This window comes from Melopsittacus undulatus, chromosome 11 (genome assembly GCF_012275295.1).
Source record: "Melopsittacus undulatus isolate bMelUnd1 chromosome 11, bMelUnd1.mat.Z, whole genome shotgun sequence".
NCBI lineage: Eukaryota > Metazoa > Chordata > Aves > Psittaciformes > Psittaculidae > Melopsittacus > Melopsittacus undulatus.
This window is the reverse complement of record NC_047537.1, coordinates 21,451,496-21,479,472: the sequence shown is the minus strand read 5'-3', so window position 1 is coordinate 21,479,472 and position 27,977 is coordinate 21,451,496. Positions and strand designations below refer to the sequence as shown.

Sequence of the window (27,977 nt, the reverse complement as noted above, 5' to 3'; positions counted from 1 at the left end):
TGATGGATGCTAGTTTGTGTAGTAAGTAACCCGTATCACACAGCAGCTCTGTGCTCTGTGCAGTGCTGCCATGAGCACTCTGAAGATAGTAATATGATGACCAGTTTCCAAATCATTTTGAATATTCAGTTAAAGAAACTGTCTTTATTCTTTCTGCAAACAGCTGAAGGAAATATTGTAGTTTGGAATATGCTGTAGAGCCATCACTCTTCACATATCTCCTTGCATGTAGAGACGATGTCTTGTTATCCATAACCAGGTGTGGTTTTGATTCTTTCTCTTTCATCCAGCGCTCTGTTTTGCCCTCACCATCATCCACTGGCATTGCCAATCTGCCATGTTACACCCTCCTTCCATTCCATCTATCCTTGTTTATAAATGCCCACTGTTGCTCTGGGGCTGCTGTGCGTGTGTCTGCCTGTTTTCCCCCTGTGCCCTTTGCTGTGCCAGGCATTCCTCCTGCCTCACTAAGTCTGGGGACCTTCCATCCAGGTCTGAATCACAGCCTGGGGTTCCTATTAAGGAGAAGCAGGGACTCCATTTGTCTTTCTCAGGTTTTAGATCTTCAATGAAAAACTGCTATTTTGTCCCACTGACTACCCAAACAGAGCCCCAAAATTCTGTATTCAAAGGATATGGTATCTGTAAGTTACCTTATTGAAAAACACTACTTTTGCTTGGCCAAACTCAGCCCATTGTAGCAGTTACTGTGTTCTTTACCTCTAGGCTTCATGGTGATTGCTTTATAAAGGATCTGGTTCCACCTGTGTTGACAAAATAATGTATATGTGATCATATTAAATAAGAAATCATCAGTCTGCAAAGTGGCAGGAGATGAGAGCACAGTTACATGAAATGTCTGCCTCTCCTGGCATTTATGTTAAGATTTAGGGGGATATGCTTCTGCTGCTTAAAGAAAAAGTGGGATTAATTTTTACTGTACAGAAATAACTCCCAAGGATTGTGGATTAATATTCAGAAGAAGCAAGAGAAGGGCAACGATGAGGTCTCTGGCAGTTCTTTGAACACTGCAGAAAGAAGCCCAATGGAAAATGAAGGCAGCTGAAGCTGTATTGATGAAATAGCAGCTTACGGAGGGTGAAGAAACCTGTCTCAGTTATCCTTTATCCCACTTACTGGCAACTGCAGTAATTCCTGACGCCACCTCAGGTGTAGCTACTATGCAAAGGCTATTTTACAGTCCTTTCCATAAAGGAATTTTAAATCACTGTATGTGTCTGACTGTCTCTTTAAGACTTTGGCAAGTGTTTTGGCATACTTAGGTTCTTGTAAGTGTTCTTCTAAGTGTTGCTTATTGCTATGGCAACACTAATCAATCATCGTGCTAAAAATAGGCCTTTCATTTTTCAAGAGGTTATCTGTAGTGAATTGAAAATGCAAGTGCAGTCTGTGTTTTCCATATGCTGCTTGCATTTCACTTTATTTTGATCTGGAAATACCAGTGTGGTAATTACTATTACAGACTCCAGTTATCTCACTGGTTACTCTCCTGAGCCCGAAACCTCTTCCAAAAGGGGTGCCAAATATAGAAAGTTTAAGAAAACAAACAAACAAAAACCCCAGGATATTCTCTTACTTGCTTTTGAGTGTCACTGGTATACTGGATTATAATAGATTTTTAAGGGGTTTATAATACATCTAAAAATCCTGGAGGTGACAATAGAAAAGACTCATCCTTTTAGAGCTTTTTGCAAAGAAATGTGTTTTATTGAAGACACAAGGACTCTGAAGATTTTGCCCTGTTATGTAGAATTTAAACCTAATTTCACATTCAAGATGGAGTTTGCCACTGTTTTCTCCAAAAGGAACCTTTTGGGCTATTGAGACACTGAAACGGGAAATTGGAAGCGGTGCCCAGTGTGTGTGCTCAGTGCATGGGTCACCGCCAGGCTTGGGCTGGAAGAACACACACCCCAGGAGGCAGAGCAGAAAGGGAGTGGTGCTCTAAGAGGAAAGGTTTATTACCTGCCATTCACTCTCAAGTTTGACTCTGGCTCTTGCATAAGACTTCTAATCCCCAGCTAAGTAAATACACAGACACTTAAAGAGGGGGGAAAAACCTGACAACTTTTTGCATGATGAATAATAAAGTCTTTTGAATGATGCATAAACAGTTTTCTGGTGCTGCCAGAGCCCTCTGCCAATTAGTCAGAGTGCAGCTGATGAATCATGAGACACATTCTGTGAAATGTTCAAAAATCTGGACCCAGCTCCGTGTTCCTGAAAGCCAGTGAGACCCCCCACAGCTGCTGGAGCAGTGGTTGCCAGTCAGTTGAGTTTCTGAGAGAGATACTTGCAATGGAAGACTTCTTGGTGGATTTTAGTTTGGGTAAATTCATGTTTCCATTTAGAATCTCAAATGAGATGGTTATGGTCCTGGCCTTCATGCTGAATACACAGAGAAGCTGACTTTTGATAGCTATGTGCAGAAAATTACTCTGCTTGAATGAGGTGGCTTGAAGTACATGGTGCTTACAATTCTTGTATAATACTCTGAAGATCCTTGGTCTTTTCTTAATGTTTCTTTTTTATTAAATACAAGGCTAGAAGATCTCTTTTTTAATTAGAGTTTAGTTTCTGGGTCACAGGAAACAACAACCAGACTCAAGCAGGGGCTTGCTGAACTGCTACAGGCAGCCTAATGCAGTTTGAGTTCAATCGATGACATGGCTGCATTTCAGAGTATCACGATCTGCCTCATTGCTGGTAAAGAGTGTGACTGAAAATAGTATAGATTTTTTAATAGCAAGGTGAAAAGGAAATCTGGCATTTGGCTTTATTCAGAATTCCCTCTGAACCTGTAGCCATGCTTTAAATACACACGTTTTTCTTATTTGCATTCCTGTCCTCCACTGTACCTGGAACTGGAACCTAAAAGCAACTATTTTGATCAAGAAAACTGGTTTTAAGTGTTGGAAAATGTGCTCCTGCTGCATCCCTGTGTCTCCTGGGTCATTCCCCATTTTTTTGTAACCACATTTAGAACTTTCCTTACTTTAGGAACATTTGATCATGCAATTCTTTATCAATCCCTTTTATCCATCTCTTCTTCCAGCTAGTATTAAGATAGTTCAGGGATGTTCATTCCACCTTTTGGTTCATTTTTGAGACCCAAATTAGAACCTTATGACAAACCTTGGTGCTGGTTTTCTTTTGTCTTTTCCCCCAACTTCTTTCCCTGTAGTGCCTATTGTGTGCCAAGGCTTTTGTTTGCAGATGCCTGTGATGTCTGCCAGAATAGGAGCAACATGCTGAGGGTACACGATGAAACCTGAACTAGGAGAATATCTGGATGCTTTTTTGGTGTTACAAGATCCCCAGTTCTGACAGATCGCTTATAAATATTGTATATTATCAGCTGGCACTGTCTGATATACATGCATAGGAAATGTTTAACTGCCCACAACAGACAGGTCGTAGGAGCAGATCTGTCACTGAACTTGCCTCATCCTGCACTCCACATAACTGCTGATATTTTACTGTATTTTTCCTCTCACATATTCACTCAGTGAACAAGTTCCATAGCTGAGAGCTTGTCACAGCTGAGGTTGGACTGAAACTCGTAAATGTGCTACTCCACAGGCATCTAAGAAAAGGCAAAACCTTTGTGAGATCTGAAGAGAAGCCTGTGGGGTCTGGGCATCTGCAGCACCAACATGTCACAGGGAGGATTTCATTATGTTAATGGGAAGACAGTTTGACCAGACGCCTTCTGTGGCACCAGAACCCTATGCTGGCAAAACTCACTCCTTTTTTCAATAAGGATTGATTCTACATGTGCTTGTTGAATACTGGATTTCCTGTGAGCAGAAGACTGAGTGATGATTTGTTGGGTGATATCCATGGAAATAGGAATACGTTTTCTGCTGTCTCAAAGGAGATGGCTTCTCATTTCCATTCTGTTGCACCACAGCTGGCCTTCTAATTCACCTCTGTTCTTAGTCACCAGCCCCTCCCTTAGACAAACTCTTCATATTTGATCAAGTCCAAACTTGGACCAAGAGCAATGTGAACTCTGAGGCATCAACATCCTTGTTGTATAATCTGTACATACAGCTTTACAAAGATACTTTGCCACAGGGTATTAGTGATGCATCACGCAAAGAGCTGGCACTTCTGTTTCACTGGCAATTGATGCAAGAAAAGACTTGCTGACTGGTAGTAAAGATGCTGAACTAGTACCCTTCAGAGTCTGTGAGACAGCTACTCTGCCTATGTGAAAAGCTGAGCTGAAAGAACTGTGAAATGCTAAAGAAAAGATCTTTGGAATATTTTTTCCACTGGAACAATGTTACCTGCTATTAGAAATTCTAGTCTTGATAAGCTTAAGCAATATGCTTTTTCTTGAAGTTATGTGAGTAAAATGAGAAAGCTGATACCGAACAGGATGTACGGAGCATGTCAGGGGTTGAAACAAAGCTCATTCTTTATGTCAAACATATTTTTGTTTTGTTGCAGTGTTCATTTTTGCCCAAATTCTCCATTCACATAGAGACAAAATACGAGGACAACAAAGGAAGCAATGACAGTGTAAGTATGATGATGGCTTTTGCAAAATATGATGTAATCCATGTAGTTAAGTATGTCTGTATGGTGGGCCCATAGGTCTTTCAGTATGGGAGAAAGGCCTCACCAGGTTTGTACCTTTGCAACCACTAGGGTGTCCTGTCCTTGAGCAGCTCCTCAGTTTGGTGTCTTCTGATACCGTTATCTGAGGAAATAAAAGAATCAGGTACACAACTTCCCTTCTGCCTCTGTATTCTACTTGTTACTTCTCTAAACACAACGTAATTTGCACGTGTGAATTTAGTCCTGATGAACATTTACAGAGAGTAAAAAAAAGATTACTCTTTTTTGGGGGTGCAATTGCATTCCATTATCTGTTCACGTTATTCTCTCTGAGTAAACAGAGTTGAATTCAAAGGAGCTGTCAGGAAGAGCAAACAGGAAGCTAAACAATAGTCAGAGATGAGAGGCCTCAGTAAACAACTTCAAGGAAACAATGGCTAGACTACTGAAGTGATGCTTTTGGCAACCACTTACCAAAAGTGAAGAAGCTCTCAGAGTTAGAGCTTAGGGATGAAAAGGGTAATTAACCATGCAGAATCCTCTCTAGAGGAAGGGTGGGAGTGAGTAGCCAGCAGCTGCTGATGGGGAGATGCTCAGGGATAGAAGACAGATCACTCTGACTTTGTAGCCTTGACAGGGAGCAAAGCAAAGTCATCAGTTTGCAAGAAAAGAGTAACATTCAGTAAAGTCAGGCATGTAGAGATTCAGCCCTCAGTTTAATACACAAATACATTTCTACATGTTTCATTTTGGTATGCTTTAAACAGTTGTTTGCTGCAGACTTAAGAAGTTTCTTACAGGTATAAAATGTGGGTTAAAATGTCCAAAAAATTGATTTGTAACCCAGAGACCTAATGAAGGAGTCTTTAAACTCATCCTGGAGAAAGAAGAAGGCAGAAAAGCATATCTTAAGGGATGTGAGACACTGAGCTGTCCAGTTTCCAGGGGTGTCCCTCCAGCAGCCTTGCAGAGGTGGAAGTGTGCTGCTCTCCATGTAGGATGTGCACTTCCCCACCCACCCTGCGCCAGTGTACTAATGGGGCTGACATCTGTGCACTGCTTATGGCAGAGTAATTACATGTAAGAGAACAAGGTATAATTTTGAATAATGCTTTTGGCATACAGATGCTTTCCCAATAGGAACATGACAGAGATCAGGTATTAGCCACCAGATACCAACAACTTTCAGTCACTGCTAGTCTAAGCTGGGGGTTGGGGGGGGAGGAAGGGTATTACATTACCAACTAGATGAGCATTATGTAATTTGTGCACTTGTTAATATTCACTTTGGCTTTTTGGTAGCACTTTAATTTAGAGCAAGCCCACACCTTTGCTTTTGGGAGGTACAGACTAGTTTTCTGGCACATTATAATACCAGCAGTGAGAAGACACATTCTGTACTGATGCCTAACAGAGGAAGAACTGAGGGTATTTATTTTGTCACTAAAATATTATGACTCAAGCCCCGATTAGTACTCAAGTACCCAGCCAGTGAATTTAAGATGAACATAACACAGAGGTAGGGTACCCAGATGATGTAAATCAAAGATCTCTACTCTGCTTGAATCCAGCTTTTCAAATGTATTTTTTACCAGTGTCAGTGGGGTAATATTGTATTACCTTTACATTGCAGTACCTGAGTCACGGAGACTAGGCAAGTATTTACCAAGATTAACACATTTAATTTGACCCTTACTTGAACTAAGGAGGAAAAAGAGAAGATGGCTGCATTCCAGCCCTGATTTCCATGTCCTTTTGAGAGCTGGGCTATTCACATTGTATGAATGCAATAAACCAGTGGAAGATAGACATTTTTTGCTGTTGATCCAGTGATGCTGCTGTGGTGACACAGATGTGGCTGATACAGCCCCAAAATACTGGAAGGTTGGTAAATATGGAGGGATGTGATTGAGCCTGTGGAGAGATTTCTGTTAAACACCTAGAATTCGGTCCAGTTTCTGTCCCTCAATGGGTAAGCTTAAATCTCACTTAAGAAAATGCAAAGTATTTCTCCTCTGTATCATACAAGTTTAGATTATATTTCACTGTTTTCCTGGTCAGAAAACAACAGGAAACACAAGATTCATTCCTAGAGATTTCTACATTTCTGTATTTCTCAACTATTTCTAAATACATGTTTGAGATCATAGAGGGTTTTTTTAAATCTTTGGTCTGTTCTTCATTTCCATCCTAGCTAATAGATTAGATACTGATTGTGAAAAGCAATAATTAGATCTAAGGATACTAAAACTAATTCCATTGCTTAGTGGAAGAAAGCAATATAAATGCTCTTGGGTTCCTGTTGTCATTTAGCAGGCTACAGAGCTATTAGAATTATTTTATTTAACATGTTGCACTGTCTGGTAAAATTCTACCTAATTACTGCAATATATCTTGATGCAAAAGTCCTCCTGATTTTTCTTGCCAGTTGTCATCATAGAAGGAACTAGTGCAAGATAATAGTGCTTGCTTTGGAACTTGATTTTTCCATGTCTCCAGCTTTATCATCATTTTAACCTATTTTAAATGTGCTTAAAGTGCTGTTGTTTCAATCTGTTCAAGTTTGCACTTGATTTGCACAAATATAAACCTTGCCAGAAAGAACAACGGAAAATAAACCCCTGCATTTAGATAAAACATTGTGTAGATGGTGATAGTGCAGCACCATAAAACCATCCAGTTGTGATCTGTAGTGCTCCAGCACAGCTGATGTTGCTGTATCATATCTAGAAGCTCACGTGGAAGGTCTTTGCTTAGAAAAACAGAGTCATTGTTGGGTGAACATGTTAGTACATCAAATATTGTCACTGCTACCTTGAAGCTTTATAGCTTCATTAGGAGTGCTAGAAACCAGACCAGTGAGTTGGGGTCATTCAGGGTTTCCTCTAAATGGTCTTTTTAAAAGTAAACTTCTTTGTTTAAAGAGAAATCTTACTTTTATTTTACTTTTATTTTAAATTACAGAATGGACTTTCTGAGAATGAGAATGATTTGTAAAATGTAAATGACATTGTAGGTGGTATCTGTGGAGTACGTGAGAATGCTGCTTCCCTCCTGCATCTTCAGCTGCTTATGTAAGGCAGGGTGGCAGCAGAACCTGCTGGAAGAGCAGGTTCCTACACTACAACAGCCAGCAGCAGTGAGCACACACAAGCTAGAAGAGTGCTCACTAATCACTCAGTGCACACTTTTTTGTCCATAAGGAAAATGAGCAAATAGGGAATTTTAATCTAGATGCACAAAGTCTGTATTTTTCAATGTTAAAACCATAAATTAAATAGAAAAGAGTTCTTAAGGTATAATGAAACGGTTAGAAGTGACAGGCAGGAGTGGTTTAAGGTGTAAGGTACTGGTTGTTTGTGAAGAAATGGTTAGTCTGTGGTTTTCATGAGCACATAAAACCCCCTTTTTTATTTTATTTGGACAGATATGATTTTCTTTTAACAATTTATTGAATGGTCAGTATTTATGTATCATTTCATTCTAAACGATGTATTGCTCTCACTTTTCTCGCATCTCTCTTACCATTTCAGCATACACAGACAAACTACAGACATACATTTTGTTTTTAGTTTTAATGGGAACTACACCAGCTTGGGCTTTGTTGATTACAGAGGATCCACCACATGGCTCTAGATGCTGTAATCAATGCACAGTGATCTCACGTGCTGCAGCTCCGTGTCTGTTCTCGCATGCCACAGTCTAGTCCTGTGAACGTTACTGCCTGGTGAAGGCAGGCATGCTGTCAAGGTTCAAGCAAATCCCTGCCTTTCAGACACGTGTCAGTTTTGCTGTTTGTTGCAGAAGGATCATTATGTTTGACTGGGGTTTGTTGGGGTTTTTTGTTGTTTGTGTTTTAGTCACAGAATTAATTTCTGCTGATATTTGGGCAGTGAATTTTCACCATCTGATACCATCTGGGGAAAGTAAAGTACAGCTTGTAAAAATAATCCAGTAGTTGTCAATAATGGAAATTCAGTGTGTGCAAAACAGTGCCTTGTTCTTTGTTGTATAACATTTTGCTCTGGAAAATTCAATGGTTGGATCTTGAGTATTAAGGAATAACATGCAAGACCTTAAAGTAACTTAATCTTTCTTTTTGCCAAAGGACTATGATATTTACTAGCAAGTATAACGTTATTCTTAAGGGCAACGTAAGGATTCTGAGGCAGTTACATTTCAAGATAACAACTTATGAGTCTCATTGGGCAAGTTCTCGTAAGAGTATGTCACAGTAATACTGATAGAGTCATCAGAGCTACAGCACTAATTCTTTCTCAATCAAGAGAAAAATAGATTATCAGCATGTTTCTTGCCTTTTAAAGGTAATATAGCATTGAATGACCACTGCCAAATGAAACCAGGAGGTAGTTCTGTATTCCCTATAGTTATAAATTAACACCGGTATCATCTGACACATTAATGGCTTGAGCACACCAAAGCCAACCAGCTGATAGCAGATGCTATTTAATACACAACCTAAGTAAATTGCAGCGCCATAAGTTAAAGTCAGAAAATCCTTTCTTGCCAGTGAGTTCTCATTCTGCAGCCCCACAAGTGACCATGTACATAGGATTGAATTGCTCATCGTGCTTCATCCTTAGTCTGCGTTTCTGAAGTGTGTATTCTGATTGTGAAATATTGGACAAAAGTGAGATCAATTTTAGATATGGCCAGCTAAGAAGAAAAGCCTTTTTTAGTGTTGCTGGTTTTAGGATGGTTTATCCCCCTATTTTTGTCTCCTATCTTGGTAACACAGAGCTAGGTTGTAGTGAACTTAATATAGAATATGTAAATTAAATGTAAATTCCCTATTTAAGGAAATTGCCATAAAAAACCTATTGTCAGCTGCAATGGAGTCAGCTGTGCCCTGGCTTGGCCTCATCGCACTACAGGATATCATGGTGTAAATTGGCTAAAGGATTGCCAGGCACCACTGCAAATATGTCAAAATCAAGGTTCAGTTTTAGGGATGATTTTATTTGCACCTGGACTTTTTCTGTATGATGCTGTTCAGTATCTGTTTGTTTCATGATTTGCAACGAAAAATCCTGATTTTCTGAAGCTTTTCCCCCTCTAAGAAGTTTTAAAGGATACAGAGAAAGAAATGGGGAGGTTCGTTGAAAGTTCCTTCTGTGCCAAGAGCTCTCCCTTTGGTGAATATAATACAAATAGTGAGTCCCTAACACGTTTGGCTACAGCAAAACTAAGATAAGGCCCATACTGACAGAATGTGAGCAAGTAATATGATTGTGCCTCTACTTTTCGATTTTTCTAACTAAATGACTGAAGTGAACTAGTAAATGTAGCACTTGAAATGGATGTGACTTTAAAAAACCTAATCCCAGTTAATATTATTGATGGTCTATTATGGCCTTGGAGCTCCTTTGAAGTAATTACATGAAAATACAATTCTCTCTTCAGAAAGTACAAATCTAAGCGAGATACTTCATGAGAGATGGAATAATAGAGGAGTCGTGACATAGAGAAAAAAGAGAGCAGGAAACAAGGCTGCTGATAAAGATGTGGCTGCTCTTCCTCTGCAGCAGAGTGATATTCCCATGCTGATCAGTGAGCCACGTTTACTGCTTCCAGGGAGGGATTCAGTATTTTTCCATCAAATTGCTCCCAGTTATGTATGTCCACATGAACAGTTTTAGCCAGTGAACACATCGGAAATTGGGCAATTCCTGTAATCTTTGCCCAAGTAAATCTCAAAAGCAAATTAATGGACTCTGGGGGTAAGGGAGGCTGGAACATGACTTAGTGAAAAGTTACACACTGAATAAAACTCAAGTTCTATTTCTGAGGAGGTGGCCTTTTATTCTAGACCACATTTTCCTCCAGGAAAATGAGAGTTAAAGTGGAGCAGATGACACAACCTGCTAAAGGATGCTGTAATACAAAATTGGAGACTAGCCAGTAGTTCTGACGATGGCAATTTAAGGGATTAGAATTTCAAGGTGGAGAGCAGGTTTTGTACCTTTTTTAAGAGGAAAAAGACCCTATTCTTGCAGGCCTTACTGCAATTACACCTCTAAATTTTTCATACTATTAAATCTAGATTTAAACCATCCTACAAATGATTAATCTATATATATTCAGCTCTTGATGATAAGAAAGAAACATCACAAGATATATTCATATATTATGAAACAAACCCAAGGCAAACAAGCACCGATCTGACCCTCAGAGTCCTACTAGCATAGGAGAATGAACTCAGCAGGGTCTGACTTTATACCTATGGCTATCCAAACCAGGTTGGCTGTGGGGATTTGCCATAAAAGTTACATTTGGGATTAGCATTGAGCAAGCCAACAACTTAGCCTGAAGATAAAAGAAAAAGAAGAAAAATTGAAAGGAGCTTATAGAAAAAGATATTAAATTCATTGTTGACTTATTGTCATCTCGTAACCTGACTTTCCATTCTGGCTTTGGCTACAAAGAAAGTCGAGTCTCTAACAATGTGCTAGGATATGTCATTGTAGGTCATGAGGAAAATGAAGGAAAGAATTCTAAATACAGCAGCACTTGGATTGCTGCAGTACCCTCTGTGATCTTCCTTTCCTGAGGCACTAGAATCATCTGCCACAGTCTGAAAGTTTTCCCCCAAAGTCACTATTGACAATGGTAAAGATGACCCAACTGAAATCTTTCTTCCACTTTTTCTGTGGGTGACTCAGTCTACGTAATGATGAGGTTTCAGTTCTCTTGAAAAGTGGAAGTGTATAAATGTTCCTCTGTTGTAAAACAGCTGTCACAAACCCCACCCCTAAGAAAAGCCAAACCCCACTGCAGAAAGGACTCTCCAGCCTGAATATTGCTCTTTGTTTTCCATTTGATTGTGTATTTCAATCTCAATTAATTACTTGGCTTCCAACTGTAAAGCCTGTCCAGCTCTTTCCAATATAATATTTAATATTCTGCCTTTCTACATCATCTTCTTAAGGATACAGATTGTTCTCACCATTCATTTTCTGCACATTTGTGAATACAGTTGCACAGATTGGGAGCCTTATGCTTCTTTTTGTGGCCTTTAATCTCTTCCTTTAAAACTTCTAAATTTTAGTCTCTTTGATCACAAACACAATAAACCCATCCTTCCTATAGGTTTTAAGGCAATCCCAGATTATGGGGCTAGGAGAGGCAATAAGAAAATTAGAGCTAGGAAAGAAATCAGTCTTGTTCTCTAATGACTTCTTACTTTCTACTGGTGATAGAATGAAAAGATTAAATCTCTATTTGCAAATCGTGTGAGGTCAATCTAAGAAGGGGAAAAGCATAAATGATTAGATAGCAATTTGTGCCAGTAAAGGGAAGCACGAATGTCATTCAGCAAACTTCTGGAATGGAGGAAATGGTCAGAGGTAGCTGAAGCAGCAAATAAGGCACAGTTGAAATGGTTGAAAAATTCCTCCTGTTTTTGACAGATTGGCAAAGGCATCTGCCATCCCCACTTCTAGCAAAGCATTTGAAAGAGAAAAAGAATGTAAAACTGTATTACTTAGAGGTGCAATATGTGGATCAAGCCTGTGACAGGGCACATTTTTTCAGAGAAGATACTGGGTAATAGCTCCAATTTAGGTCCTTGCAAATGTGCAGATCTGTGTGTGCTTAAATTTATTAGGCTTGTACTTAAACCATACACTGACTGATTCAGGGCCTCAGCTGACCTGGTAATGGCCATTGAAGAGAATTCACCATTATTTTATTTAAAGCTCAGAGATTATAGTGAAAAGCATCTTGTTCCAGAAATAGTTCAGCTGATTTCATCAAGGGACTGCTCTGTATATCTGAATTTGCTTAGGAGAAAAGCAAGCAGGGAAGCTTGTAGAAAGTGACCTGCATTATACACATCAGACACAACAGCTATTTAAGAACTGTATTCCAAGAAAGAGCATGATGGGGAAAGGACCCCTCAGCTCACATTTGTTTGAATAATCACCATGTTATGCAAAACAAGGACTGGAGAAGGAAAAGAAGTACACAGATAAAAGCAGACTGGAGTTTCCCTTTGTTTCATTCTTCTGCAGTTTCAGACACATTAACATTTAATATCCAGTTCACAAAGCATTCAGCATTGCTTATTTTATCCCAGTGCTGTTAATGACCAAGACAAGTGAAAATGGTAGAGTCAAACTTCAGCTTTTCATGTATTTCCTGAGCAACGTTCTCCTTACCAGCTGGTAAACTGGTTCATCATAGTTCATTGCTCACTTTGAATGCTTTAAATGGGTAGCCACATCTTCGAGAACTACTAGAGTAGCGTTCTTGTTACTGAATAGTTGCTGGCATTTTGTGCTTTTAACTGTTCCTTTAGGATGAAATGAAATTAACAGAGCATTCACTGCATTTATTTAACAACAAAAAAAAGAGAAAACAACGGTATTTATGCTTCCTGGAAACACTCGCTGTAGAACATTGTGCCCCAAAGGGAAAAACACATCCTTGGCTTGTTACTGATTTTGACAGTGTCTGCAGAGCTTCCCTGAATTTGATGGTTCATGATAGCCTTCTAGCTAGCCACTATTTTCAAGTCCCAGAGTCACAAGTAGAATTATATTGCAGAGATAGGATCAGTCACATGGGTCACCAAGATGCCTCAATCGTTAAATTCTGGGCACAGGCACAGATGCAAATGACCTGCATTTCAAATATAGCCAACGTTTGCCTTGCAAAAACAAGAGACTTGAGGTTCAAAAGCAGCTCCTAAAGGACTGAGATGAAAATAAGCTCCAATGGATGGAAGTTGCCAGCTTCCACTGAGGATATTTCAACCAGAATCTTGATTCTCAGTAAAACAGCTTAGCCTGAGTTGTTCACACAAAATATCTGTATTTCATTCTTGTGCCTAGAGTGAAAAGGTTAGAAACAGCCAGAGACCAGAGACTCCAGTTTTTTACAGTGATGTAATCCAGCTCAAAGAGTAGAGAACACAATAAACCCCATCCTAGATGTTGACTTTACTATTTGTGACCAAAGTCTCCGTTCCAAAAAAGTACAAGGAAGATCTGCAGTGTGAGCAGTAAGTGCTGAACACAATGTGTTAATGTCTAACAGTCCTCTGTTGATCTGACATAGTGGATTGTTCCCGAAAAAGTCTGTAGGATAATTCATTCAAGCTGTCATAAATCTTGCTTAGGAACACCTTGTTTATGTATGATCTTGAGAACCCATTTTCTTCCCTTTGACATCTGCTAGAGAACGTGACTGTGTCCCTGCAAAAACTTCAGTATCTTACATCAGAAGATGTTCAGTTGCAAGCCAAAAATACATTATGTTGCACAAGTCATTGAAATTGCTTGTAATGGTTATTCCAGGTGGATTTTGTAATGGTGGTGTTCTGAACAGTGCCGAATCTCTTTAACTCTTGCAGATTTTTGACAAAGAAGCTAAAGACCTGGAGAGAGAAGTCTGCTTTATTGATATCGCCAGTGATGAAATTCCTGAGCGCTATTACAAGGAATCAGAGGTAAGAGACAACTTAGTTGTGAATTGGTGAAGGGAATGTAAGAGGCTGCAGGAAAGCCTTGAAAGTAATCAAAGCAAAGGGTTTTTTTGTATGAAATCTTGCTGGTCAGTAGTATTTAAGAAGCTTTCAATTTGAGGGGAAGCAGGTAGCAACCTCCTTATCTAGATTGCCTGACACTTCCTTTTGCAGATGGTTCCTTCAACCTTTTGAAATGCTTATCAGAACTTATCCTGTACCAGATCTTTGATGTTCAGCTGAATTCACTCAAAGTAGAAAAAGCCTTTTCTTCAAATCATGAATCTCAGTTAAGTGTTTGCAGGTCTGAGGGTGTTTTAAACATTCCTATCATCCTTACTTGCATCCCGCTGTGATGAGTAAGTCATGCGAATTGTCTGAGCCCAGGCAAAGGACAGATGAGAACAGAGCTGATGCACAAGGTAACTCAATGGTGATCATGACACAAGACCAAGAGAGACTGAAGTAGACTACATGCTGCAGTGAATCTGCCAGGAAGCATCAGTGGCAGCAGACACATTTGCTCCTTCAGAATTCCCTTGGAAATCACTCCATGTATATTTGATAGCTCAGATCTCTGAAGAGCACTCTTCTTTTAGGTCAACGCAATCCACTGGTCTGAAACCAGCAGCTGTCATGCAAATGAAGATGAGGTCTCAGTGTTTTAACCTCAGCCTTAAAAAATGATGGTTCACAACAAGTAGCTAGAGAGGAAAGATAAGATCTCTGCTTGCATTTAATTTTGGAGATATGATTTTCCTCTGGAGCCAAGTATATATTCATAGCTGGCAATGAGTATGGCAGCTGTTTGACTATACAAAACGAGACTACATAGTCATTTTTAGGGCAGAAAATGAAGACTTGCCAATGAAATTATTTCTATACCATAGGAGACATGATTTTCAGACTAAAAAAGTCGGGTACTTGTTATCTTCCATTTATAGATCCTATTTCAAATTTTATGTATGGGTCATAAAACCAAATTGGGTCTACAGTAGAATGAAAAGTAATTTTATTAGTTCCCTTAGATAATGAAACCCATCTGGTTAGTACCAAAATTGTATAACACCTCATGAAACAGCTTATTGGTCCCATCATCTTATCTGAACTCCATAGTCTTTTGGTTCCATTTAGACTGCTGCTATTGAACGGGTCAGCATTTCACTGGGCTTTAAAGAAATCATGCCAGATTTTCCATGTCGATATGTGCACTTCCAGAAATGGTAAACATGGAGGTTTAACACCAGGCTTTTCAGCTTTCCTTCCCATTTTTCCTTCCATTTTTAATAGCCAACTACTAAGTATAATTTCCACATGGTTACTCCTATGATAGAGAAAACCAGCCTCATGTTAAGCAAGAAAGAATTTCAGTCTTTGTGTTGTTATTTCAAACACCAGAGACCTGATTCCAAGGAAAATGGAATTTTACATGGGTTTAAACAACAAAAATAGCCCAGCATCTGTTGTTTTTTCCTGTACTGATGGATGATGTGTATGTGCCTACCAAATTCTGTTTCAGAATTTGTACAAAATAGTAAGAACACCTTAGCATTTAACTGTGCACATACTGTAAATGACACTGAATTAAAAATAGTTGAATTAAGTATCTTCCAAAGTTTACCAGCTATGGGGTTTTATGCTACAGTATGATGAATATGAAGCCAATTTCCCATTTCTGATGAAGCCTCATACATCATTTAGGGACTATAAAAAGATTTTTAATGTTGTAAATGTAATTTCTGTCTGTCTTCAATCAGAACAGGATAAAAAGTAACTGTGTAAATGAGAAACAGTCTGTGTTTTCCAAATAACAGTTTTAGAGATAACAAAACCCATTTACTGAAAGCTTTTGAAAGGCATTTTAGTTCTAATAATAATTTGGCTGCTTTTAGTTCATTTAGCTGAATTGATACTAAGATTAAAGATTAAAAGTGATTTAAGAATTAGATCCCGCAGGGTAGTGTTCTGACTCCCATCTGGAAGACCACTGAGAATGATTTTAACTTCAGGCATGTTAGTAATCTCTTCAGCTCAGTGGAGCTTCTACATGATTACAGTTAAGTGAGTTCTGGATCGGGGTCAGCATATGTAGCAGCTCCTAAACATGAGCTTTCAATTTCTTTTATATCCTGATGAAAGTGCATCCCTCTTCAATTAAAAATATACTTCTTTTTTAACAGCAAATTTCATTATTTAGTTGTATTACTGTATATTAAAGGGGTAACTTAAATCATTTAAACCTTTCACACACTACTTCAACTGCTTGTAGATGGGTGATTGCCGATATGATCAGACAGCACTAATTACATAGTTGCTATTAAGCTAGTATTTGTGATTTCTGTTATTTTGAACTTTGAAGTGCTCAGCTACCCTTCACAGGCTGCTTGGGTCAAAAAAGTAAGTTTTTCAGAGCCCCATTTATGAAAAGCCCCTGCCTACACTTTGGCTGTGACCCTTCTTTGGGCTACTGTATCAAATAACATTGATTGTAACAGAATGAGCCTCCCCAGATTTAGTGTTGTTTTTCTCATTTCTATAAATGGAAGATGTGGTTGTGCAATATCAGTATCATCAATAGAGGTGATAATAGCGCAGCAACCACAGGAGGGCTCAGGAGATACCCAAGGGACCCACAGCAACAAACTTCATACAAAGTGAAGCAACCCATCTCTTCTTCCTAGCACCTGGGATCTAAAACATGGCTTTTCACTTGCCCTGACATAAACAGATCTATGTTCTACCTTCCATTGTAACTTACATAATAATGATTCACGCATAAAAAGGCAACATGTATAAAACATCATACATAAATGTATACCCCATTTGAATTGCTCTGCTCATTTTGACTTGTGCTGGTGCTGATGAGAAAGAAGTGTTCCATGAAAATGTCATGGTGGTTGAAGGGAAAATGATTTAATTCATCTTTGTGCATATCTGTTTTTTCTCTCCTTCTAAGTATTAACTAAAATGGAAAAGTGAAAAATATAGTTAGCTGGAGGCTTCAGGAGGGCTGTTGTTTCACTGAGGAGGAACCTCTGCCAATAATACTGGGTGATCTCTTGTCCAGAGGCCTCCAAGTGATTTGAATTCCCTTCAGAATGGAGAGCTTATCTGTCAGTATGTACAGAGAAGGACTTAAATCACCAAGTAAATAGTGAATCAGAGACAGTTTGTAGCTATTACACACACCGAGTCCAAGTCTGTCTTCCATGGAGATGTACTGGTTTCTGCTATCCAGAAAGTTGTCCTTGCAGAAGTCTGGAAGAGGGTGTAACTGCAGCAGTCTTGGGCCTCCCAAAGCAGACGACTTAATTTTAACTTAACGACCATGTACAACCATCATTGTACAGTAGCCACCAGAACACTCCACAGTGCTGCCATATCTTAAATAAAGCAGAGTTTTTTTACTAGCATGGACCTAAAAATCCTTAAACTTCAGAAGTTTAAAATGTGAGGTTCCAAATGGAGAAAGCTTGAATCTAGGCTAACAGGTTTTCCTGTTTTTCTGTAAGGACTCACATATGTGTCCAAATCTGAATGTGTGTATTACATCAAATACAGAATTTTCTATATCTATATAAAGAATATGCAAGCCTACAGGTAAGAGTAGTTGCCCATTTTGTAAATTCATTTCCTTGCGACTTTACCATCAATGAATATGTATCACCAGCCATCATGCATTCCCTATATAGACATACATATTTATCTGAGTTATAGAAAAGAATAAAACTGAGCTATGCTGAAGAGTGAGGGCCTCAAGTGAATCATTCACTGAAATGAAACATCTACTGTAGATGGGAGCTACTGAGCAAAATGTTCTTTGCAAACATATTCAAGTTCTCAAAATTATCAGTGTTTCGTTTCCTGTTTATAACAAAGCAGTTGGGAGTTGGACAAATGGAATAAACTTTCTGAGTTACCTCCACACAGAAAGATTTTATGCAGCTGCTGCAGTTTTCTTCTTCAGTTGCTGGCTGCTTTTACTTTAACACAGCTGCACTGTAATAGGTCCAGCTTACTACTGTCCAGGTGCTTGCAGAGTAACAAAACCTCTATCACATTACAGAGCCAGAGAATTATGTTAGTTCAGATAACACAGCTGCCTTGTCCCCCAGTGAACATGTACAACATGTTGGTACAGAGGATCAGAACGGGGCATGGCAAAAAGAGGTGAAAATTTCCTTTTCCTTCTGGCTAACTTCATTTGTGAGCTTATGTAAAGCCTGGCTGCATTATCATATCTTAACCCCTCAGGACTGTCCCAGTATTTACAGTTCTGAAGTATTTAGCTGTCTCTTCCAGAAAATACATTCTAAGGGAAATTCAAGAAGAGGGGGGGAAAGAAAGTCTTTTAAAAATGGCTCCACATATATATCTATAGTAGTAGCATTTTACATCAACAAATCTTTCCAGAGCCCTCGCTGTCTAAGCTGAAATCCAAGCCCTAGCAGCTACAGTTGATGGTGAAAGGCCAGATCCCATGTAAGTAGTGACTTAAGCACAGTGGTGAAGCTCATTGCATTAGGGATCTGAAAACACTAATCCATGCATTAAAAGGAAGGAAGGGAGGAAGAATCTGCTTTAGATCTTGAGTGCCTCCAGTAAGAGAACAGCATGCATGGCATACGCACATAGCACCTTCACCTCTGGAGAGCCCATTCACCCTGGGGATCTCTTTCCATGCTGTACAAACATGGAAATGGCTGTACAAACAGTAAGGAATTTTTGAAGCAGATCAGTGACAAGGTAACAAGATGTTCCACGCTGGCTTCCAGCACACAAAGTAGGTGTTGACAGCTGCAGAAGAGTATGGCAACTGCAGCTCCTGCTGATCCCATGGGGAAGCTCAGGGAAAAGATGCCTATTCAGATTTGGAAGGTTTCTCTAAACCACAAATGTATCTTATTATTTAACTTTAAGTAAAACACAACATTTCAGAATAACATCTGAAAAGCCATTGCAACAGCCCAGTGCTATCTTGTCAATACAGTGGTGTTCCCTCCTGGAAAGGAGGTTGCAGTTCCACACCAATGCCTGTAATGTCTGTGGTCCATGGGGAAAGTTAAGTAAATAAATGCTAAATAATAAGCATGTTGAGTGAGGACCAAACATACATGGCCTAAGAAACACTGGGAGAGTGATGTGTTTAAACCCATAACCATCACAGCAGGGCTTTTGTTTTATTTCATTATAATTCTACATTTTACTGTCAAATAAGCCCAGCTCACGGTCATGTTGTTTCTGCTTTGTTAGCAGAAGAGCTATTTTTAAATCACTCTGCACCTGGCAATAATGTATTGCAAATACAGAGTAGGTTTTGCTCCTCTGCAAAAGGATTTGCCAGATGGGCTTTCCTAATAAATTGTGTCTGATAAAAGGACGAGAAGGTTATTTAAACAAAAAGATTTTAGCTATGCCATTACATTTAAAATGGATTGAGGATTCTGCCAGTAGATAAATTAAGGGGGAACAGTGAATAGAGGCAGTATTCTTTGGCTGATGCCTCCTCTAGAAAGGAAGGCATGGATGGCTAAAGCAAAACTAAGGCACACACAGTTAATGATGTAAATAACAACATAAAAAGGGGGTCAGAGCAAAGATTAGCTCACCCAGTTTCTAGTCACAGACAGAAGTGTTTCAAGCACATGTGCCACAATTCCTGCCTGTAGAATGTGCTGCTTCACTGCAGCCTCATGCCTCTGGTATCTGGGAAGTTGCTGTGCCTTTCACAGGAGGAGCAATGAATGGCCATGGTCCGGTACAGGCAGGTGCTCAGCACTTCCTCCTGGGGCTTGCAGAGATGTGAGCGTGGCCCATGAGTCTAATTTGTTCTGACTGGTTTAATCAGTGAGCCACAGCATGAGAGGCAGCAGGGGCAGCAGTGCTGTGTAGCAATGCTATTTCTGCTTGTATTTAATAGAAAATTATCCTCCTAGTTAATTATTTTTTCCGAAGGACCTTGCGTACTGATTGCAGAAGGGACTCCAGGCTGGAAGCCTGAACCTGCCAATCTGAAGTCATGAGTCAGGCACATGAATCTTTCTGGGTTGTAGCTTTCATGCCAAAGTTCTCGCCTTTGACACCCTTGGAACTGAAGGCCCAGGGATTCAGTTCTCAAATTCACTTTGTTTAATGTTGCTGTTTATCTTATGACCTACTACTCTTATCCTAAATCTGACTGAGCTTTGACGTGGTCTTTGAGTTTTAGCTTCCCTGATCAAGAACTCAGTAAAATCTTTAACATCTTCATCCATTCTGAATTCTTTCCGTTTCTTGGCTTCCATTTGTCAGTTAATGTTTTCAGAAAGGCAGGAATTTCCATAAAAGCCATTGGATACAAGTTGCCCATGCTGTCCATCATTGCCTGGCTCTCTGCTGGGAACTGTCCAGCCAATTTGTGACTAAACATCATGTCCTCCAAGAGAAAGAAGAAAGGGATGTGATTAAGGGAAACAAAGGTGCCATCCCTGGGTGCCATTAAAGGAATCTGCAGCTAGGAGTGATATGGTGGATAAACTGCATTGCAGTCGGTGGATTATTTGTGGGACACCAATTTAAGAGTGATTTCCACTCTGAACCCCTTTGTCCACTGGGCTGGATATCGCAAAGCCAAACCAAAGCAAAACACTTTCACAGCATCCAGGGCGTTCTGGCAGTTTGAGACACGATTTCCATGCAGGACTGGGCAGTCATGCAGCATAGCTGTTTGTTATTTGATCTTTATTTGTGACTTCTGAATAGTTGATACTGATTCAAAATCATTGCAGTAAATCCCTTTGGACTGCACTGAAGTTATTCCATTACCGATGTGGTTATCACTGAAGGACTGTGAAGTGTAACACTCAGTATTACTAATGTGCATATCCAAAACGCTTCATCGGGACGCTGGCTCCATCATACTAGCACGATACGTGTATATCAGTAACAGCAGACCCTTCCTTACGTTAAACTGGTTTCCTTTTTTATCTTCCTTTCTAGAAATGCTTACTTAACACTGGAATATTTTTCAGGAATATTTGAAATCATATTTCCTGTCATTATTTCTTTATCCATAGAACAATCTATTAGAATTTTACATCTTGCTGAATATTGCATCTTAGTTCTTCCCTTTTTTGCTTTTCTTATTTTTATTATATTGATGAATTCAAGCAGAAAACACCTAGATCAATCTGAGGTCAAGTTGTATTGAGTGAGAAGATTGGCAACAGCATGAGACTATGACCTGTGATGTACGGTGGTATATTGCTCTGATAAATGATGACACTGAATTGTTTCTCATTGTGGTTTAACATTGGAACCTTATTATGCTGCAAGCTTCAAGTTTCTATTTAGAAAAGAGTATGTCAGCAATAAAAGCAATGACTTTCACAGAGCAGTAAGACTATCACCTCATTAGAGCTTTGTAGAGAGGCCTTAATGACAGAGCTTCAGTTTACGGATAAAATCAGAAGCTGAGTCAGGAGATAGCTGAACATTAGAAAAAAGGAATGCTGAATGATATATAAGCTCACAATGAATGAAAGAAAATTAAGATTGAAATAGTTTTATCAATTTTTTGTTAGTTTTTCTCCTGATTGTTTTCCATTTAATTCATAGTTTAAGCACATATGTAAATACATGTTTGATGTTTTGCATTTATAACAAAGGATGGATACAAAAGACGTTCCCAGATCTCAGCTTTGGGGAAGACAGCACAGGCAGCCATGGGTGGTTGCTCTTGAAGAGAGATTTTACGAGCTCCACTATAAATTTACTGGAAGCACATTATTTTTAAGTTTTGAAAATCAATGCTTAACTGTAAATGATTTCTGTTTACAAGATGTAATTATCAGGATTGGACATCAAGTGAAATGGAATTATACCAATATGGAAAATTACTCTTTGATAGATAAAACTGTATGATTAACTAACATCATTGTTGGTTTTTTGGTCTTGCTGTTGTAATTTCAACACCAATTTATTTGATTTTCCACTTCTTAATAGAGAAACAGAGTTCAATTGTTTAGTGTTTTGTCTGTAACTCAGTTGTAACCAGGGGTGGCTGGATTGGAGGAGTTTCATACTTAGCTGCCCACCTGGATATACAAGACACTTAACATTGAAAATGGCATTGTGAGGGTCACATCAGTGTCCATGTGACCAAACTGGACATGATTTCAGGAAGATGGACATGGGTAGACAGTACTAGTAAGTCATAGAATCATAGAATAGTTAGGTTTGAAAAGGACCTTAAAATCATCCAGTTCCAACCCCCCTGCCATGGGCAGGGACACCTCACACTAAACCATGGCACCCAAGGCTCTGTCCAGCCTGGCCTTGAAGTCATTCTGAGGGAGCATTGGGAAAGCAGCTCTGAAGAAGCCTTGGGTTGGGTTCTTTTCCAAAGGCCATAAATAACATTTGGAGTGCACTGTATTTTAATTACTTGCAATAATCTATTTTCCTGTAGCAGAAAATGCCCTAGATGATAGGATTGTCAGAGCATCTCCAAGAATATGCTGCCATCAATTCACTGGCTGCTGCACAAAAGACAGACTGGATTTTAGTGTATCCTGGTGCTTATTTAAGCCAGTTTCATGGTACTTTTTCAAGATGTTTATTAGCACATTGTAATATTTTATGTCTTATCAAAACATTTACTTTCACACACTAACAAACAGGACTTCCTCTCCTGCATTTCCCAGTGTGCTTTCTTTGTTTCGCAGGATCCTAAATATTTCAAGTCACAGAAGACTGGGAGAGGCCAATTAAAAGAAGGCTGGAGAGAGACACATCAGCCCATCATGTGCTCCTACAAGCTTGTGACTGTGAAATTTGAAGTCTGGGGGCTTCAAACCAGAGTAGAGCAATTTGTACACAAGGTCAGTGAAACACAAGCTGTTTCTTATCCTTCACATAAGCAGAACTTGAGTACTGCCCTGCACAGGAATGTAACTATGACTGTGTAGAAGCTGGGGAGCTCAGCTGAATATGCATTCAGAACTCTCTCCAGGGGCTGGAAGATCTGGAGCAGAGACAGAGAGTTCTAAGGCTGAGAAAAACTATCACTATTTTCAGTACTGTAGTAAATGTATGAGCTGAAGCATTTGTGAGTACATGTGAATACATGTAGCAGTGATGTGCAGAATTTCTTACAAAGAGGTAGTGGGCAAGTTTTCCAATCAATCTACTAAAAAACTAATGGATGAAAGGCATAACATTCAAATGATACTATTTGTCAGAGTATTAAAACTATTTGTTTATCCACAGATAAATGTGTTCTATCCACATGTTTAAAAACCTAACAAGGAAAAAGGAAGAGTTCCAGAAGGTCTAATTGCCCAAAGATTAATAAATGCTGAACACATTCCCAAATGGTCTTCCATGATCCAGTGTGGGCAATAGATCCACTTGAGGTGGAAGGTTGGGCCACAAGCCCTTCAGAGACAGTATGTCTGACTCTCTAGGACATGTCTCCTTAGACATAAAGCTGACAGAATATGTTTCACTTTCAGTCATGTTAAAAGACAAGTGTTACTTCTCTAACACTTTCCTGTGTAGTTGCTACAGAGTTATTTAACCTTTCACTTGTTCCACAGGTGGTCAGAGATATACTACTGATTGGTCACCGGCAGGCGTTTGCCTGGGTTGATGAATGGTATGGTAAGTATTCTCCAAAACCAGCCCATTTAAAAGGCCTGATGCAAACCTAGTGTCAGCTCACAAAGGATTTCTGTTTACTTTCATGGATCATCAAGTTCTACTATAAGTTGTTCATGAAAGAGAGAGAACTATGTGCAGTTTCTGTGGAACATAGGGAGCTCATTCACAGCAGGTTTTTCTAACAAAAGCAGGCTGTATGGTAGGCAGGCAGCACACAGGGACATCATTACATCACTCACCAGACATCAGACTCATCACCCTATGTTGGAGGCAGATAGAAGGTGCCCCCACCAAGAGCCATCTACATGGAGAACCACATGCAGGTTTGAATAAAGCTTCTTATTAAGACTGCATTAACCTGCAGTTATTTCCACGCAGCAAGCTCCTAAGGCCTCTCATCCAATACAGTCTCAGCATTTTAGGAGTTTTAAACTTTTAGTGTGGGTTGCAGTAAAGAAAAGATGGAGCTCAAAGTCCTTTCTGAAAAAGTGATATAAACATTATGTAGCCTCCTGGGTCTTGTTCAGCAGCAGCTGCATGCGAAAACTGTGCTAAGTCCAATGCCCCAGCTGTAGGAAAAGGCACTTCCAATAGTACAGAGTAATCTCAGTATCAAAGAGACAATTACACTGCAGAAAATAAGCTCAAAGGGTTTGTACTTTTTCCATGTATTTTCAGTAAGATGTGTCCATAACCATAGATACTTGTAGAACCATTTCTAAGATACTCTTGTAACGTACAGTACAACTGGGGAATAGATTTACAACGTTTATTCAGACCCTCCTTAAGCTTCAGGAAACACCCTCTTGGGCATTTCATGGGCTGGTGCAAACACACATATCTCCAGTGTCTTCAGAAATCTGCAGTTTTACATCAAAGTCTAGCAAGATATAAAGAAATGCTAACGGGAAGCGAAGAGTCATCCATACTTTAGCAGAGTTACTGGTGATAACAAGTGAGTAATCATGAAGTTAAACATACGGAACAGCTTTAGCCACAAAACCATTAACCACAGATTTTCCCATCTTAAATCTGAATGCACCCTGAGAAAAATACTCTTTCCCCAACTGGAATGTTGTGATACACAATTATGTCATGGATTTCTGTAATGGTGAGTCTTTCTCCTAAACAACATAGTGTATGTTTAGAACTTAATTGTCAGGCTAAGTGCAAAACCTAAAAAACCTAGTCTCACTAAAAAACATATGAATAAAGGCTTAAGAACATAGCAAGATTTATAATAATGCAGGAAGTTGGTTTAAGTAACTCTCTGCTGTGTGCAGCCCTTCTGCAACTGCATTCCTGTGAAGTACATCACTTAGTAAGACTTGCTGGCTAGAAAGTGAGCATTTCATTATCCAAAATGAGTGAGATCCAAGTTGTATCCACCCAGTTGAATTTAACAACTCTTGTGGTTTGTGTGTGTAGGGAGAGGTTTTAAAAACACAACATTTTTAAAGCATCTGTATGTCATCAGTGTCTGTTATCAGCTTTTAAAAGAAAAGTTTGAGAAAGACTTGAAGATTATGATAGTAAAGAAGAATCATGTCATAAAATCAGTTATCAAAGAACATGTTATGGATATTACTGACTGATTACTGATACTATAAGTATGAATGTGTCATGTCATTAAATTTACCAAACTGTACTTAGCTTTATTATTAAGAATATTTCTTTTCACAGCATTATTTACAAATGAAGAGCATGTTCTCTGCTTGGCAAAGTGCATGCTTAGCATGGCTCATGAGCTTGTTTTTCATTCCAGATAACAGTAAAAGACTAAAGGAGTAGGATTTTGCGCTATTCTATGTTTGCTTTTGATCACAATTCTAGACTGAATTTCATTTTCACTGATGAAGCACTGCATTGCACTACTAATGTAGCAGCTGAAGTTATATCTTTGCTTAAAAGCTGTCTCATAAAATGCAGCAAGAGCCTCATCTCACATAACGAGGAGTGGTGTGATACAAGAATTCACAAATCCAAGTGGCACATAATAAACTTGAGAAAAATTACAGCCTCAAGAACAAAACCACCATGTACATTACCAAAAGCACATTTGCAAGTTTATCATACTAATAAAATGACAGATAAGCTTTCTGAGCAAAAAGTTGATGGCTATTTTCATGAAGCTCTGAAGTTATCAAACTGTTGTAAAGAACAGACCAAAATCCTTATAGCCTTTGTGTTCACTAACACCTTACTCTCAGGTAGATTTATTGAAAGCATGGGAATGCTCATCAGAGTAAGGTCACAAGTCAATGACCTGGATTCTTCATAGGTTTACTGGAAGTGTGATTTATGATAAATCTTCTAAAACCTGTAATGCTTGCCTGGAGTTACATAGCAGGTACCTAACAGGTTATGTGCTACTTTGACAATGCCAGACATGCCTAGATAATGATAAATGATTGTAACCCTAGAATCAGCCTAATTTGTAGAATATTTCTAATTCTTATAGTTTATTCAGTTGCTTGAGACTACAAAACTATTCACATATTCACTATTCATTCACTTACCTGTATAATTGTTAGTTTCTGGAGTCTAAGCTAATGTGTGCTCTAACTGTAAGAATGTTTGCTGGTTATGAGATGTACTATGCAAAAATAACATTAAATCTTTCTGAAAGTGCCTGGAAAGGTAAGTAAATATTTACAATATTTCTGTTCCTATCCTTTATTCCAAGGGATCTTCTAAAATCTTTTTAGAAGATCTTGGCCTTCGCCAGGGCCTGCACATCAATACTTTCTGCCTACTTTGTGTTACACGGATACTCCTAAACAGTTTCCACTCCTTCCTGTTCTCTGACTCCCTTTGACTTAACCTTCTTATACCTTCCTTGGCTGATATAACTACCTTTATGAGTCAATTTTCATAAAGCTAGTTGCTCCATGCTCTTTTATTTTTAATCCGTTTTTGGCTTCTGCTGAAAGACTGTTCCTAGAACCTTCTCCTTAAGAAAAACATGAAGTTTGCACTGAATCAATGGAAAATGCCAACAATTTTGAACTTTTTACAGATATGACTATGGATGATGTTCGAGAATACGAGAAAAATATGCATGAAAAAACCAACATTAAAGTTTGCAACCAACATTCATCTACTGTGGATGAAATAGAGAGCCATGCCACAGCAAGAGTATGTCCATTTTTAAAACATATTGCCCGTCCTCAGCTAATACACCTGCGCAGATCAGAGAGGAGCAACCGACTGATCTTGCTGACCAGTCAATGGAATCTGGGGGAGATTTTGCTTCCGTAGGAAGAGAATCTTCCTCCATTAAACGGATTTCCAGAAAAACAAAATGTTTAAATTTCCATTGGATGCATGAAGAGGAAGTTAAAGACAAGTTTTATTTTCTAATATTTGAATAGTTATAAAATGCAGGAGGTCAGATTGCTTCAGTCAAAAAGCCAGGAACATGGAGAGTGGAAAATTTCTATGGAACTGATAAAATGATTTGCTTCACAAGGGAAAAAAAAGCTAATGAATTTTTCACCGTTGTCAAACTACTTTTAATGTTGCCATTGATTAAGGTGAGGTCTTTTTCAGCAGTATGTAACAGCAGTTTGTGGAGAAGGGCAGGTTTCTATGTAGGTTTTTTGATACAGATTCTGGGAAATTCATTAAGTGTTGAAATTCAGAATTTGGGCTCCTCAAGCAGAGGCCTCGAATCAGAAATGATTACTATTACAAATAGGAAAAATAAGTGATATGAGTGATATTTGCTTTTGGAATGTTATTATTCCTTCATTTCTACTACCTGCACTGTAGAACTCAGTGATGTTTTTACTCATGTTACAAGTGTGGGGCAAGGCCTGAAGGGCTTAAAGTCTCCTTTGTTCTTGCTCAGTAAAAATGTTCACCAGCTGGAGAAAATGTTGTCCAAGTGAAAACCAGGAAGGTAATTTTTGTGTTTGCAATGCTGCAGCTCTGAACATCAAGTTAACTCCTTAGCTGAGCAGTAAATTGAGAATCAGTTCTGCCTTTGGCTCTACACTTCAGGATATGGCTTTGAAGTCTGACATTCATCCTTGTGGAAAACTTGCCACTGAAGTCAGAACAGAGTTTGTCATTAATGAAAAGAAAAAGAAAGTCTGAGCCTTCTTAGCTCATGGTAAAGGATTGTTTTCCTTGACTTTGTCAGAATGGAAGGGAATTTAAAGCAAGTATAAGTTAAAAAGCAAATGTCAGCTGAAGGGAGAGTATTTCATGTCTGAATTTACAGTGAACAGTCTTGCAGGCTGCCACTTAGCAA

The 27,977-nt window shown here is 39.0% G+C and overlaps 1 protein-coding gene across 2 annotated transcripts in view; it reads left to right on the top strand.

Annotated features, from left to right (window-relative positions):
- The window catches only part of PITPNC1 (phosphatidylinositol transfer protein cytoplasmic 1), an 80,937-nt gene that overhangs the window by 46,937 nt on the left and 6,023 nt on the right, over nucleotides 1-27,977 (top strand). Inside the window, exons 5-9 of one of the 2 annotated variants that reach the window (XM_034067796.1) lie at nucleotides 4,480-4,551; nucleotides 13,967-14,062; nucleotides 22,783-22,938; nucleotides 23,656-23,719; nucleotides 26,739-26,857. In XM_034067796.1, the coding sequence (XP_033923687.1) occupies nucleotides 4,480-4,551; nucleotides 13,967-14,062; nucleotides 22,783-22,938; nucleotides 23,656-23,719; nucleotides 26,739-26,857 (507 nt within the window). The remainder of the gene's footprint in view (nucleotides 1-4,479; nucleotides 4,552-13,966; nucleotides 14,063-22,782; nucleotides 22,939-23,655; nucleotides 23,720-26,738; nucleotides 26,858-27,977) is intronic. The other variant, XM_034067795.1, reaches the window with a different exon arrangement.